Consider the following 16,427-nt stretch of genomic DNA (forward strand, 5'->3'; position numbering starts at 1 on the left):
GGCTAAAATGATGTATTTTATCAAAATACGATCACAAATATTTATAAATTTTTAATCGTTTGTAAATCAAACATAAAGCAAAACAACAAGTAAATGCAAAGACTTTCCTACACCCCCTCTCCCCCACATAAAGCGGTGGTATCGTCCATTTCCCCGGAAACACCGGCGATAGCAGCAGAACAGGAGCCCGGCGTAGCATAAGTAGCAGGTAGGACTGAATTATCAGCCAAAGTGCAAAAAAGGGTAAGTGTTTGGGAATATAGCTCACGTTAATGTCGCATGTTAAAACAAATAACTGTAATGTACTACGTTTTTTAACCGGTGGATTTGATGAGCCTTTGACGCGTGTTTACAAATTAGCTTACGTTAGCAGCGTAACGTTAGCTCAACAACCGCGGTGCTTCGGTAGCTAGCAAACAAAAGAAGTATCCTCGAAGCGAAGGCGGAATCCCAGAAGAATTTAAAATTAAAACTGTGTGTTTTATGTTGTATTTAAAGTTTCCGTGGTGTTTAATCGACAACCACATGCGAGATTTGGTCCTGATCTGTAACATTAGTCATCCTTAGCTCATTAGCCGTGTTAGCATCAACGTTCGCATCAAAGGAAGCGTCCTAACGACGTCATATATGTTTAATGGTAATTTACAGCTGTCAGACTCCTCAAAGTTTTATATTCACTTTATGTATGTGATAATCTTTTTGTCCGCTGTCATGTGGTAAAAAAATGGTCGGCATAATCTCAACCTCTTCATTTTTATTTGTATTTCATCTCTATATTATGTGTCTATTTACTGAACCCTATGGCCCCATATTATATGTGACATTTTATTCAGTGTTTTGTTGTTGCACCATACGACACATTATATTTTAATCTTTTTATCTCTTATCCTATATACTGTGTTATATTGTTTTACTTTACTATGTATTGTGTTATACAATACTCTGTCAATACACTTCACCTTTATAGTAGTACTCAAATCTTTTACCACAGTAAAATTAGCGATACTACAGTGTAGAAAAACTGTGTGTGCATTCACCATCTTACTTTAATAAAGGTACAAAAGTATCAGCATACATTCCTAAAGTATCAAAAGTAAAATTACTCATTATGTCAGAATGGCCCATTTCAGAAGAATATTATTGAATATTATTGATGCAGTAATATGTTCATCGCTTGAAGGTTGCAGCTGGTAAAGATTGAGCTCATTTTATATACCTGCTGCTCATTTTGGATACTTTATGTGCTGCCATGTGGCTTAAGCTACAATAATACATGATAGTTTATGAATAATCTGAATCTATAAAGTAATTAGACACTGTGGCTTTAAAATAAATGTTGTGGAGTGAAAAGGACAATATTTACCTAGTGATGCAGTCCTCGGATTTACTCATTATGCCTGTAAGAGAGAGGACAAGATGAACTGACCACAGGATGTTTTTTCAAAAACATTTTACCTATTTTTCAACATTACTCAGATAGTAAAAATGCAGCAATCATGGAATCATGAGTTAATATGAAATGTACTTGTAATATTACAATTATTAGTATTAATTTAACAAAACATTGGTGTTTTCTGTCTGTATGCCCACTAATGCTCTTGAGGCTGAGTTGGATCAAATTCTTGCAGTCAGGTCCCCAAATCTTATGGAAAGCCTGAAACCAGAAAGGTGGAAAATGATGTGCCTGAAATGAGATGTTCAAAATAATATGACCATATGTTGGCATATGCATGCTTTTGGCCATATAGTGCACTGAATGGGCAAACAGGCATGTGATAAGTAGTTTGGCAGCAGACATGCATTTTCCTCTCAATCTTCAAGATTCATTCATGTTAAAACACTAAAAATGTTTTTAATTCTTAATACATTTATGGTGGTGCTGATCTGCTTTTGTAAACACTGTAAGGTTTTGTCTGACAAGTTGGAGCCAATTCACAATGTTTAGATTGTGCCCAAGTTATGTCAGTTATGTTTTGTCCACAGTTTTCCTCTAGGTTTTAATAATAATGAAAGTTGAAGAAAAAAATAACTAATTTCTCGTGTGTATGTTGAACATCCTCTGAATATTAATGATATCTTGCTTGTGTTGGTTATGTGTCCACTCTTAGAATCATCCACACCGCCTGGCAGTCATCAATACAACATCTGTAACGCTGGACAAGCTTGTAAGTAGTCTTGTTTATTTCTTAAATGTAGAAGGTAAAGCTAATGCAGTCCAACATTTATACACTCATGATAGCTCTTAATCTCTTGCCTCTGAGTAGATTAAAGATTATCAAAGTGTGGTGCAGAAACCTTTTTTACCTGAGATTTTGGTTTCTTTTTTTCTAGAATCCCTTAGATTTGAATGGACAAGGCAGTCAGAAGTACACAGGTATGAACTTTATTGTGCACATTCATCCTTAAATATAGAGGATTGATTACTGGCCTGTATTGTCAAATAGAGGTGTGTGTGTGTGGGTGGATGTAGGCTGGATGCCTCATGTCAATACCCCCTGACAACATGTGACTTTTTTTTTTATTTTTCTTATGTGTAGCCCAGCTAGTGAAGCCCATTAAAGGTTCAGTGATGCCGGTAAAGAAGAAGAGGAAGCACCCAGATGCAGATGACCATGAGCACAAGTGTAAAATCACAAGGTAAACAGACACAAAGTTAGAGTATGCATGAACACGTGTGCCTGTCCCCTCTGATTATCTATCGGGAGGGCATGAAATCTCCCTCATGTTTAATTGTTTTAGTAGCTTGATTCTCCAAATGATTTTTTTTCCTTTAGGGTGTATTGCTCAGTTTGGGTCCTTGGTGTGTTTTGCGGCATGTTGATCCAACCCTTAATGAGTAGCTAGTGATTCAGAGGCTCTCTGCTGGCGAGGACATTAACTGGCTGAACGCTGCAGAAGCCTGAAAGGGGACTGGCAGGGTTGTCTTTCAACTGGCAGGAGACTTACTGAACCCCTTACCTTCTCATTTTCCTCTGCTGTGTGTGTGTGTGTGTGTGTGTGTGTGTGTGTGTGTGTGTGTGTGTGTGTGTGTGTGTTTTTGTGTGTGTTGAGGGAATGGGAGTAGAAAAGCATGGGTGTTGGTGTTGCAGTTAGATAACAACTTCAAGAAAATACATCTGTGTGTGCGTTTGGAGTTATGCTTCTTTCTGCTCACTTGGGAAACGCAGCACTCAGCACATACTTGTCCTGTTAATCAGCGCTGCCTCAGTCCACACAGGAGGAGGACTGTAGGAGAGAAGTGTTGCTGCAGCTTATCTATCCTCATGGATATAAAATGTGGGGGTGGGGGGTCAGATTTATTGCAGGACTGTTGTATTAGACTTCACACATTCTGAGAGCCTGTCAGACACACAATGTGATATATCAATGTTATAGATATTTCACATGTCTGAATAATTGCCTGAATGTAAAAGTCACGGTTAAAATGACTTTGTCTGAAGATGACAAAAATGGAGATTTATTGATCTGGTATTGTGCCTAACTTTAGTGGATCATAACATATTGAGTATGTAAATAAAATGAAGATGCACTGCTTTATATTGAGACGAAACTTTTCTATGGATGTCAGTTTTTAAGCCATGGCGAACACTGCAACCACAAAAGTTCCATGAGCAGACAGTCATACATGTGCACACAGAATATTAGGCTGATTTGTCCAGTAGTTTGCGAGATAAGCTGCAGACAGATGAATCCTCATACACAAACACAAATAACATGACAAAATGCATGATCCCTCCAGGGTTACGCCTGGCAGAGATAAGTAATATTTTGGGATTGACATATATCACAATATAGCTAATGAATGCATAATCAATTTTAAAATGATTTTGAAAGCAAAGAATTACCTCCCACTGTCATGTATTGCTTAGATACAACTCATAAAATGTGTAAAACAAACCTTTTGAATTGGAGCTTACTCAGAATCAGTCTCTTGGACATCAGAAATGAGTGTTAATTTCTTTGCATAATTTTGAATCTAAGGCTTTGGTCTATGTTGTAGCTTCACCCGCCCTCAGATCCGCGGTGCCAGGCCGATCAGTGCTGAGAGGCTGTTCTCCATTAAGAAGTGCCTGGCCTGGTTCCAAGAGTACGCTGGCCCAGACAAGGTGGTCGGTCCCGAGGCCATGGAGAAGTTTTGTAAAGACATCGGTGTGGAACCAGAGAATGTGAGTTCATCCTACTTCTCTCTGACCTGACCCTGTGTTCATCATGTGTCCCAGGGTCATTCTAGGAATCATGCTGAGAGTTAAGATGCTGTTTTAAAACATGAAGAGCTGCAAAGTAGAAAATATGATGAACCTCCATTTTACTGCCTTTGGAAAGATAGTGTCCATTTTACAATGTAGGGAAACTTCCTGTAGACGACAGTACACAGTGTGATGATAGAGGGGATAAAGATCCTGTGTTCATGCACCAATGTTCATGTAAATTTTTAGCAAAGATTAAACTCATGGCCTCTCTCTCTCTCTTTCTCTTTCTCTTTCTCTTTCTCTCTTTCTCTCTTTTACAGATTATCATGTTAGTTATAGCCTGGCATCTAGAAGCAGCAAGTATGGGGTTCTTCACAAAAGAGGAGTGGCTCAGGGGAATGACATTATTACAGTAAGTAACTTTTCATGTGCTTAAAGTTAATGTTTCAGATTAGACTTTCTCCTGTTCTTAAGACCTACATTTAGGTTTTTTTTTGTCTCTTTATACCCTTTTGTCTGCTGACACATCACAGCCTTTAGTTGTCAGTAGACCTGTATGTTGAACTGTGACTGTGTGTTTGTTTTACATATGGTTCTTCACCTTTTTGTAGGTGTGACTGCACAGAGAGGTTACAGAGCAAACTGGATTACCTGCGCAGCCAGCTCAACGACTCTGCAGTCTTCAAAAATATCTACAGATACGCCTTTGACTTTGCCCGAGTGAGTTTGTTTGTTTAAAGAACAACTTAACAACACCTGAAAATCTTGTTTTTGCTGTCTACCAGTGGTTTAACTTTCTCCCCTCTCACCTGCACTGATGTGCAGGTGTTTTCCAGGTTGGAGAAAGAGTTGAGATTTTAGTGCAATGTGTGTGAAGCTTTGTTTTCAAATAGATAAATTAAATATTACCTGAGAGCTCTGCGGAAAAGCGACCATCGGCAGGAGTCTGACAATGGGTCTCATTCACTAATGTCTGCGCAGAAATGTTCTTACTCTCCGCAAAAAATAAGTACTTGCGCAAAATCACCGTCGGATTCATGACACGTGCGTACTGGCTAATTTTGTTCTCACCACTGTGCGTATGTTAGTAAATCAGAACTATTCTAAATTGACAGGCGCGATCTGCAATCAGTATAGTACCACGCCCCCATTTCTCCATATAAGGAACCGCTTGCCTAGAGTTGATTCATGAATGAAGGAAGCGGAAGAGAAGTAGTAAATTTCACAGTTTGTCAGAAGCGATGGCGCCGGGTCTTACAGGAATGCCATGGGTCATTGTAAGATTGTGGAGGACACAGCATGCCAGGATGATCTTGCACACCTTCTCAGGGGTATAAAGTAGTTTGCCACCAGCCGTATCTGATCCAAACACATCCAACAGCCCTTAAGTACGCCAAAAGTACGCTCTACGGCGCGTGTGTGGGCATGTATGTTATTATAGCGCACCTCTTGAGGGGTTTCAGGGTTTGTGTATGGTGTCATCAGCCATGTTTTAAGGCCATATGCCCGGTCACCCAAACAATACAACATTTTAACATTAACGGAATAGAGACTTACTGAAAATATTAACTTAAAACAATTGAAATAAAAGACTAGAACAAAAGATGCTCACCAACAAGCCATCCACTTCTCACAGCCCCTGCCTCCAAACGCATTCCCACTGTACTGTTTTGCAAAATAAATGAGTCGTGGGTGCCTCCTGGCCAGCGGGCCACAGCCTTAAGGGTATGGCAGTCGGCATTACAGATCATCTGCACGCTGATGGAGTGATAGTTTTTCTGTTCATGTTATTGTTAATATTTTAATTGTCACAAGGATGAGGGTGAACATGTGTCAATTTCATGGTAATTTAATCCATTTGGCCAATATATTAGTAAATTAATTATTTTAAAAAATGTTAATTAAATCTCTTTTTCATGAATGTGGTTTTATAGACTCTGCATGTACTTAAAAGGTATGTTTGCATTTTCTAAGTCAGTTCGGCCTTCCTCATTTGTGCATACACATGGTCTGAGGCAGTTCTAAATTTGTTCGCAGAGTAAGAACAAATTCGGGTAAGAAAATATTGATGAATCCCGGATTTGTGCGTCAAACGATCGTATGCATAGTTTAAGCACAGATTTGTGCGTATGCACTGTTTGTGAATGAGGCCCACTGTCACAACAATTCTGTCACTCGTTGTTGTATTTCTGCCTTTGTCTTGTCATCAGGATAAGGACCAGAGGAGTTTGGACATGGACACAGCTAAATCCATGCTGGCTTTACTGTTGGGGAGAACATGGCCACTCTTCCCAGTCTTCCGCCAGTTCCTGGAGGTAAATCTTTTCTCTCTCATTTATTTGTATTGGTCAGAGTAATGTTGCAATGATTAGTTTAGTTAAGAAACCTTGTACAAAGACTGTAGCTGTCTGTGACACCAGTAGTATTTTATCTTTGCAAAATAACTCAGCCTTCCCCCACTCATCCCTCCCACAGCAGTCCAAATACAAAGGTATGAATAAGGACCAGTGGTATAACGTTCTGGAGTTCAGCAGGACCATCAACACAGACCTCAGTAACTACGATGAAGATGGAGCATGTGAGTATACGAGCAGCATACAACAATACTGACTCTTTAATCACACAAGAAAATGCAGGGTTTCCCACACATTCATTTATTTGTGGGGGTTTGCCACAATAATAACAATAACAACACCTGCCACCATGTATTGATTTTTTTTTTTTTTTATAAATATGCCTTTTATAGCCATAGCTGGATGCTTTATGTTTTCGGGTTGTCCGTCTGTCCGTCTCATTCTCGTGAATGTGATATCTTAAGTTTGTTTGTTTGTTTGTTTGTTTGTTTGTTTGTTTGTTTGAGCTGGACTCTTCATTGTGAGCACTGTTGGAATATAAATACTGTTTGGTCATTCATTGCGCCATGATCTTGGAATGCAAAAGCGTACTGTGATTACAGACAGAGCAGCAGAACACCAGGTGCAGTGAACACACACAAAATATATAATGGAAAGTTTGCTGACTTTGAATTTGATTTCCAGTCTAGAGAAGTGTAAGTGACCCTCAATTAAGGTGCAGCTTGGTTCTAAATGAGTTTTTCTGTTTGTTTTTTTTGGAGGGTGGGGGGGGCTGCTGCTACTGTTTGTTGTGGCTATTTTCACAGTTGGATGCAGAGAGGAAATCTCTGTCTGTGTTGCATCTCATTCAGCAGAGCACGAGTTATATGACACTGCATGACGCAACACAGCTAATATGATAGCTTCCTCCATTTAGACCCTCGGGTTCTCTCCATGGCCTCAAAGGTCAGGACATCAACGACAGTTTACTGTGGAAGCCCATTTCTGCCAATGTGATGAAAAAAAATCTTTCTCGAAATAATGACTTGATATCTCAAAATAGTGATTATTTTAAGATACTAAGTCGTTATTATCAAAAGTTTGTCATTATAATGATTTGGGCCCCAATCAGACAGAGCATGTTTTAGTAGCCTCAAGCAGCTTTTTCTAATGGGTTTCAATGACAGTGAAGCGCTTTGCTCGCTGCTTTTGGATTACAGAGCACCTTGCATTTTTCTGCTCTATGCCCCACATGTTTTTGTAGGAGTGCCCTGAACACCTGGAGATAAAAAACACCAAAAACTTCAACTCAAAAGAAAAAGCGCCCAACATCATTGGCATTTCTTTCCCATTGTCCAATCAAAATAATCTAGAGGTGGGCCTTCTATGGTGGTGGCGATGACAACAAGTTGAGGTGTACTTGGTTTGTATTGGCTCACTTTCAGTGTCACTCTAGACAAGCTGCAAGATATATCTGAAGCCTCGACTACCTTATGACCTTTTACCAGCTGTAACTAGGCCTGACAATTGACAGCACCCTGTCAAACTGTCCCTGACTCATTGTAAAATAAGCTTTGAACTGACCATCATCCAGGTGAAGCTCCGAGACCAGCAGGCTTCTGCAAAAATGACACTGCGCTGCTCCTTGGGTTTTGTGCTCTGTCTGACAGGATCCTTTCCCCCCCATCACATTGGCAAAAATGTCATTTATTGACCAAGATTTAAAGCATTTGTTGGTATAATTTTCCTAAATGTCTCCAACTTTCCTACATAAATTCTGTACAAGTGGAAAACATTCATATTTAGAGACTATTTTATGTTGTGTTCAAGTGCTGTCAGAATAAATGAGATTAATAACTGAATGAAAATGGGGGGAAAACTGATTTTTATAGTACAGTGATGTGACAAATCACTTAAACCATAAGAGTGATTATCAGATTGAGCAGCCAACGAAAAAGTGCAGGATCTATTTTAATAATATTTATCTCCTTGTTGTTTTGTCTGCAGGGCCAGTGCTGCTAGATGAGTTTGTGGAATGGCAGAAAGCTTGGTCGAGATCGTAGCAGACGACATCACAACACCAAAAAGAGAGAGAAAACAAAACACAAGAGGAATCTATATCGTTCAATAAAAGGAGAAACTGCAGTTTCGGATCCCAAAAACACAACAGACTTTAACAGTTCACACACGCAAATATGGACTACAGAATCACTTGCATCGTCGGCCAGCCGTGGTCAAGAGGCCTTTCTCTCACTTAGTAGACTTTTTATAGTGTTAATTTGGAGAAAAGAAAATGTTCTTAACATAAGAAAGCAAAAAAGTAAGCTGAGAGAAGAGCTGTGGAATTTATGTTTTCTTGATAATTATTTTTCCCATTTTGTGTCTTGTTTATAGATGTTTTCACAATAATAAAAAGGAAATGGAAGTATGACAAGCTGCCTCCTAATAATTAGGATGTCATCATGGCATCTGCCCTCTGTTATATCTCCATGTGGAAGTGTGGTTTCTCCTCTCTCTCCTCCCTCCCTGTCTCTCTCGTGTCCAGCGGCCCTGCAGAGGCAGCGGCCATGATGGCGTTGAGGCGTGTCAAAGAGAGGGAGCGCTGTTTGAGCCTGGGGGCAGGCCCCGGCGCATCAGGGGCAGGGTCTGGAAGGTGACCATATCGCTGGCCGTCTTCGTCGTACTGGTACAGGCGAATGACGCGTCTGCGACGGCTCAGGGAGGACGATGGTTCTCCTTCCATGACGCCATTTTTCATTGTGTCCTCCTGGTTTTTACTGCCTGTCTCGTCGTCTTTGCTGCAAATGTCTGTCTCTCCATCTTCCTTTCTCCTCTTGTGTTCACTGTCATCTACCACCTCCTCCCTCCTCTCATCTCTCTCTTCCTCTTTACCATCGGCCTTTTCCTCACTTCTTTCCCCATCCTCCTTGCTCCTGTTCTCGTGCTCACCTGTCTCCACCCCGTCCTCCTCCTGTCTCCATTCTCTCTTTTCCTCCCTGCTCCCTCTTTCATCTGTCTCTCCATCCTCACTGCACTTGTCCTCATCTGTTTCTGTTTGACTCCCTCCATGCTCTCCTATTTGAAAGAAACCACTAAACTTTCTCTCCTCTTCCTTCTCTGCCTCCCAATCACAGCCTTTGTTCTTTTCCTTCAGATTTCCTCCTGCCACCTCCTCCTCCTCCATCTTTGACTTTTCTTCTTTCATGTAGTCACATCCCTCCAGATAAGCCATGGTTTCCTGCTCCTCCTGTCGTTTCTGCCGGAAGCTTCTCTTAGGTTTGGCGGGGGGTGATGAGGTAGTTGACGAAATCGTCGTCTCCATGCTTGCACAATTTGCAGAGTCACCGTTGTCACACACCTGCTCCATCTCAAAGGCCTGGTTGTAGTACATAGGGGGCAGGGTTGTTATGGTGACCTCAGAGTCATGGTCCTGTGTGTCGGTTTGGCTTCGTTGTTGCCGTGGTGATCGCATCCTTGTAGTGACTGCTCCTAAACACCTAAAGGGAAATGGTATAGTTTACACATCTTATACTTCAGATCTCTGCTTTACAATTTTATTAATTTCTGACAGAAATGAGGATTGACTCAAAAGTTTTTTCTTGTCATAACTGACATCTAATACATTAAAGGTCTGATGTGTGGGGTTTAGTGGCATCTAGTAGTTGGGGTTGCAGATTTCAACCATCTGAAACTTCACAACCCACATGTCAAGGGTGTAGAAGAATTGCAATCGCAGATGCATGGCACAAATGGCACCATCTAGAGCCAGTGTTTGCTTTGCCCGTTCTGGGCTACTGTAGAATAACATGGCGGACTCCCTGGAAGAGGGCCTGCTCCGTATGTAGATATAAACTGCCCTTAGACTGTGTGAAAACGCAGCAAGTATTATTTTTAGGTGATTATGCACTAATAAAATATACGTATTATATTTCATTTCTGACAATAAATGTCAAATCTTACACACTGGACCTTTTAATGCCTGTTTCATGGAACACTAACAAGGTCATTATTCGTCTCCTTTTTCCTGCTCTTTGATGTTTTTAATGTAGTTTTATATTGCCAGCTTGTGGATCACAGGATGGTGATATAAAACTATGTTAAAACAGTGAAAGGCAGGGAAAAGGAGATGAAATACTCCATGCTATTTCCTCTTAAAATATTTTATTGTCTGTGAACCAAAAATTTGCCAAATTGGTGTTTAAAGCTGCACTGAAGCCATCTCTCTGGTCTAGATCCCTTACTATGGCTATGATAGAGAATGCCTTGCCTTTTAAACTAACTGAGATACTACATGGCTGTTTCATAATTATTTTGTTTTCTCTGATGATTTCACTCTTTTTGGTTTCCTTTGGTGTGAAATAGATTGCTGCAACGATCACGTTTTTTTCATAGGTTAACCCAGCCAAGTTAACATAGCCCTGGTTCCCTTGACAAAAGGCATTAAGATTTTTCCATTTGATTTTACATTATTGCAGAAAATAATTTTCATGGAAAACAAGTTTATGATACTTACATGTTTTCTTCAGCAAGATAATCTTCACAGATGAAAACCACCTTTATGATTTTTGAAGTGTAAATGCAATTGCCAGAAGTAAAAAGCTAATGTTAGGCTATAAACTTAATTACACCACTGTTGCATGACTTAGCATTGCCACCACAATATAGCTTTAACGCTATGCTCAGTGTGATAGCCACTTGTTAGCAACCACCTTTTTTAAGATGCGTACATTTGGGTGGGGCATTTACTGACATATTTTATTTTATGTCAGAGAGCAAAACCTGAAAGTATTGTTTCAGCTGATTGATGTTCTGTTCTTTGGTATATTCAGCCAGTGAAAATCAAGAATATATTCATCAAAACACTAACTTATTATCATGAATGTTTAGTATGAATGTTATGTTATTATCATGAATGTTTAGTATGACTTGCATGAAGTTGTTTTTTGTACAGGACTGCAAACTCTTTATCCCATTTACTCAAATGTTAACCAACTTTGCTGATGTGATTTGACTTTTTTCTCTTGTTTTAGTTGTTCACTGGTCTCCATTTGTTTCAGCACAATATGGAAATCAAGTAGCAGTGAGTTACGTGATCAGTGATCATTAAGTCTTCTCCAGTACAACTAATAGAACATCCTGTTTTGAGCTTTTACGCACAAAGAATCTGCAGAATAGTTGTGTTGCCTAAGTATGACTAAAAGCTTTGATGTGTGGGCCCTGAACGCACCTGAGAACATGAGTCCTGGTCAGAGCTCCAACACTGAACCCCACCACAAAGGTCAGCAGCACTGATGCTGCCACAGCTCCTGCAAATTGCCTATCGGAAACTTCTGCCTGCCTCTCCTCCACAGACCCAACATCCCTCTTGAACCTGAACGCACCACACTGCTTGCTGTGTTCCTGGGCCACTTGATTATTGGGACCTACATGAAGCTCATAAGACCACAGCGTGGTTCCCTCTGTGTGCTGCAGGAGGCAGTAGTACAGGCCACTGTGCAGAATGCTGATGTTGGGGACCACCAGGCTCCTGTCATGGTGCATAAAGACAGGGTCCAGCTTACTGTAGAGACCAGGGGTCTGGATGTCTCCAAAGGGGGTGTGCCAGTACTGGACCACACCTACACATGAAAGGAGGAGCAATTACAGGTGAGGAGTTACAGAGAAGTTTAGTGATACATTATGTTTTTCTTACTGTAAAAAATTCCACAAGAAGACCAAAGCCAACAGTGAATGTATGTACCAACAAGTGTTGTGTGCATGTCTTTATCAAGGCTGATATATCTTCCTCTTCCCTATCACAGAGCTCCACTGTTGTTAAAGCACATCTGAGCTCTACTGCTGCATTGACATGTTCCTTCATTACCATGGACACACACTGTTGTAAAGTTTGACTCAGTCCTTCATACACCATCCCGCTGCCAAAAATACTCACTAGAGTGCCAAATGTGGATTCATCTGCTGATGAAAATAGTCCCAAAGAAATGTAGTATTTGTTCCTGTTTGTTTGATTAAAAACTACAGAGACGAGTTGTTTTAGGGAAATGATCAAGTCTTTTCTTAAGAAATGTAACTTCATATACGTGACCCAAACAGATTTAAACAGGAACCAGGATAATACCAGGAACTGCTGATAATAGGTAACATGTTAATAACATAAGTTGTTTAGGTAAGTTGTAAAGATAATAAATTGTTGGTTTGCGTTCCTAAGTGAGAAAACATCTTTCAATGTCTATCATGATTTATGTACATTCTAGTATATCTATAGGGCAAAAAAGTACCTGCTTTCATTATACGTGTCGTGCATACATTGGAGCAGAGGACAGCTTTCCTCAGGACTCCTTGTGACACAGTAGTAATGCTAAGATGTTTATTCAGGTGAATATAAGTTAACTGAGTTGCTCAGGTGTGGAGGTAGGACATACTGTTGTCTCTGTTTGTGCTGATCCTCTTTACTGACCTGCGATCTTTCCGTCTCCGCATTTTAAAGTCAGCTCTGCCTCTGGGTGACCTTTGACCCTGCAGGTTGGTGCGATGGTCAGAGTGCCCTGGCCAATAGCTGCTCTTTCTGGATTCGCTGAGCCAACCAGAAAAGCTGTGAAAGTTAACCAGCTGGTTAACATTTTAAACCTGCACAGGAAATAAGAGTCAGATGAGTTTATCTTTAAAGTGCCGTAAATGAATCTGTGAAAGCTGGAGTGACAGCAGGGCTGCAGACAGTGATGGAATTTAACTTAGTACATTTACTCAGGTATGATACTTCAGTGTGGGTTTGGGTTCCAAACTAAGGTTAAAAAAATAATTTCTGTCCCAAGTCTCAGACAACAATAAGTTTCCTTTGAGGAAAACTCTCCACAGGATTCAGAAACTGTGTTGTCATGACAGGAGCCCTATGAATAAAGGGTGTAAAGTAGTGAATGTATTACAGCTATGATTGTCACAGCCTGTAATGCATTCACCTACAATAGTACGTTCTATCTGATCTCACCTCTTGCCCAAGTATGCTACAGTGAGGTGCGTCAAGGGAGCCTGGCAATAAAATCACCAAAAGTGTGTTTGGTAATACCCGATGCCCTTAGATGACACCTGACTGCAATCTGGCTGCTCTGTGCGCACAAGAGGACACTGTGCATACCACAAAGAGACAAAAACAACAACTAAAGAAGACACAATGAAATCAAAGAGACACAAAATAACATTATCTCTGTAGATATGTGGGGCCTTTTGCATATCTGTGTCCACAGGGTCCATTGTTTTATTATTATGGTTCTGAACATATTGGTTTTCAGTATATCTGTCAGCCTGTCCTGATTTTTTTTAAGTCAGCAACTTCTTAAACTTAGCAATAAGCCTATAACTTTACAACAGTATGTTTGATCTGTGATATGACAGAAAAGAATATGAGTAATGGTCCACATATAAAAATGCACCTGAGTATCTTGTCATGCAGTCTGAGTTGGAGATATTTACCTGTGACAGCTTCTATAATTTCCTCTAAATGCAGTCGTGTTTTCCTTTTCGTGTGAGAACACACATCGCACATCGTCTGATGGACCTGTTGGTGTTACAGTCTCCTCTGTGACAGTGTAAAGTGCAGCTTCTCACATGACACTAGGGATGCCTTCTCCTGTGATGATGTTAAAGATTAATAGCATCACAGAGGCAGTGGAATCCTTTTATAAAACCACCTGCTGTGTTTACAACAGCAGTTCTCAACCTAAACTCCCTGAACAGTGAAGTCTGGAGAGGAAGGACAGCTTTATCACATTGATATGCTGCTGTCCTTCTCTGGTAAAGTGCCATTAAGTAATTGAAAGCATTTCTTGTGCTCTACTGGCAACAAGTAGGAACTGTAAAAACATCGGCCTCATTTCCATTTCAGTAAGCACATTCTGCCAAATATTGGACAAGTTAAAACTTTGGCCTGATGATGGCACTAGATGAAAAGGCAGCAGGTTAACAAAGACAAGAATGTTTGAACCAATATCATGGCAACAGTTATGAAGTATTTCACTTAAAGGTACATGTCATTTTTTTTATCCATATAAGTCTTTTATTGCTAGTGGGTGTACAGGTTGGAATGTAACTTGACTTTCTCAGTTGTCTGCAACAGCCTGTGGACTGACTTCTGTGTAAAGGACTAGACTGGCACCACAACACAGAGTGTGACAGGGACAGACCTTAGTGCCCTTTAGCAACTTGAATTCAGCCAGAGCAAGACCGAGCACTGAGGGTCTGACCCCAGACTGCCCTCTCGACCTTCCCTGGTCCCCGCTGGATCAGCAAACTTCTGCTGCTGCAGTTGCACAGATTACACCCCTCACTGCACTGGCCACCAGTCCGTTGTGAACCTCTGGGCTGGGGTTTGAACTTGCTAAATTTGAGTTGCTACTTTGGCTTCAGTACGAGCTGTTGTCCACCCTCCTCCTGGGGAAGTAATATTATGAATTACTACAGTAATTCACAATATATACAAATATATTTGTAGTGACAAAACTAATTTGTCTTTTGGTTATTGGTCGCATATATATGATGATTCTTTCATGCAGCTGATTTGCAGAGGTGTGAAATATGAATACAGCTCCAGCATTATGTGGTGCTGGTTTTGGTATGAGACTAGTATTCAAACTGTGGCGCCCTTTTAGTAATTCCTGTAATTACTACAGCAGCCATCAGATGTCAGTGGTGTATAACAAAAGTCTTGAGGAAAACTTTCCAACTTTCCTTTTTTTTTTTTTTTTTTACAGTAAATTCCTTTCAGTTGTCATAAAATGTTAATGGTGCTCCTTTACTTCTTTGTTTACAGTTACATCCCTCTGTGCTGTATTTCCTACATTTTGTTTGTGTCTTTGAAGTGTACTTTTAAACAGACATTATCTGGTCTGTGGTATTCTCTGTTAAATGCTTTACAGATGTTGTTTATAATTCCTCAGACTGAGTTCAACAGCTGAACCATTATTCTATTATTATTCTTATTATTCTATCATTATTCTTCTTCTTTTATTGCTAGTGGGTGTACAGGTTGGAATGTAACTTGACTTTCTCAGTTGTCTGCAACAGCCTGTGGACTGACTTCTGTGTAAAGGACTAGACTGGCACCACAACACAGAGTGTGACAGGGACAGACCTTAGTGCCCTTTAGCAACTTGAATTCAGCCAGAGCAAGACCGAGCACTGAGGGTCTGACCCCAGACTGCCCTCTCGACCTTCCCTGGTCCCCGCTGGATCAGCAAACTTCTGCTGCTGCAGTTGCACAGATTACACCCCTCACTGCACTGGCCACCAGTCCGTTGTGAACCTCTGGGCTGGGGTTTGAACTTGCTAAATTTGAGTTGCTACTTTGGCTTCAGTACGAGCTGTTGTCCACCCTCCTCCTGGGGAAGTAATATTATGAATTACTACAGTAATTCACAATATATACAAATATATTTGTAGTGACAAAACTAATTTGTCTTTTGGTTATTGGTCGCATATATATGATGATTCTTTCATGCAGCTGATTTGCAGAGGTGTGAAATATGAATACAGCTCCAGCATTATGTGGTGCTGGTTTTGGTATGAGACTAGTATTCAAACTGTGGCGCCCTTTTAGTAATTCCTGTAATTACTACAGCAGCCATCAGATGTCAGTGGTGTATAACAAAAGTCTTGAGGAAAACTTTCCAACTTTCCTTTTTTTTTTTTTTTTTTACAGTAAATTCCTTTCAGTTGTCATAAAATGTTAATGGTGCTCCTTTACTTCTTTGTTTACAGTTACATCCCTCTGTGCTGTATTTCCTACATTTTGTTTGTGTCTTTGAAGTGTACTTTTAAACAGACATTATCTGGTCTGTGGTATTCTCTGTTAAATGCTTTACAGATGTTGTTTATAATTCCTCAGACTGAGTTCAACAGCTGAACCATTATT

At 40.3% G+C, this 16,427-nt stretch overlaps 2 protein-coding genes across 2 annotated transcripts; one reads left to right on the top strand and one right to left on the bottom strand.

Moving 5' to 3' along the window:
• Positions 1-124: 124 nt before the first annotated feature.
• dcun1d5 (DCN1, defective in cullin neddylation 1, domain containing 5 (S. cerevisiae)) lies at positions 125-8,957 on the top strand. The gene is made up of 10 exons (XM_049577560.1): positions 125-243; positions 2,109-2,165; positions 2,332-2,374; positions 2,538-2,637; positions 4,001-4,166; positions 4,511-4,602; positions 4,802-4,910; positions 6,401-6,505; positions 6,666-6,768; positions 8,531-8,957. Exons 4-10 carry the CDS (start codon positions 2,570-2,572, stop codon positions 8,584-8,586), a joined length of 699 nt encoding a protein of 232 aa, XP_049433517.1. The 5' UTR covers positions 125-243; positions 2,109-2,165; positions 2,332-2,374; positions 2,538-2,569; the 3' UTR covers positions 8,587-8,957.
• On the bottom strand, positions 8,900-14,096 carry LOC125889512 (uncharacterized). Its single transcript, XM_049577559.1, has 4 exons — positions 13,991-14,096; positions 12,981-13,150; positions 11,751-12,141; positions 8,900-10,020 (listed from the first exon to the last, which is right to left on the bottom strand). The coding sequence occupies exons 2-4, from the start codon at positions 13,141-13,143 to the stop codon at positions 9,003-9,005; spliced, it is 1,572 nt and encodes a 523-aa protein (XP_049433516.1). The 5' UTR covers positions 13,144-13,150; positions 13,991-14,096; the 3' UTR covers positions 8,900-9,002.
• Positions 14,097-16,427: the final 2,331 nt, after the last annotated feature.

This window comes from Epinephelus fuscoguttatus, linkage group LG5 (genome assembly GCF_011397635.1).
Source record: "Epinephelus fuscoguttatus linkage group LG5, E.fuscoguttatus.final_Chr_v1".
NCBI lineage: Eukaryota > Metazoa > Chordata > Actinopteri > Perciformes > Serranidae > Epinephelus > Epinephelus fuscoguttatus.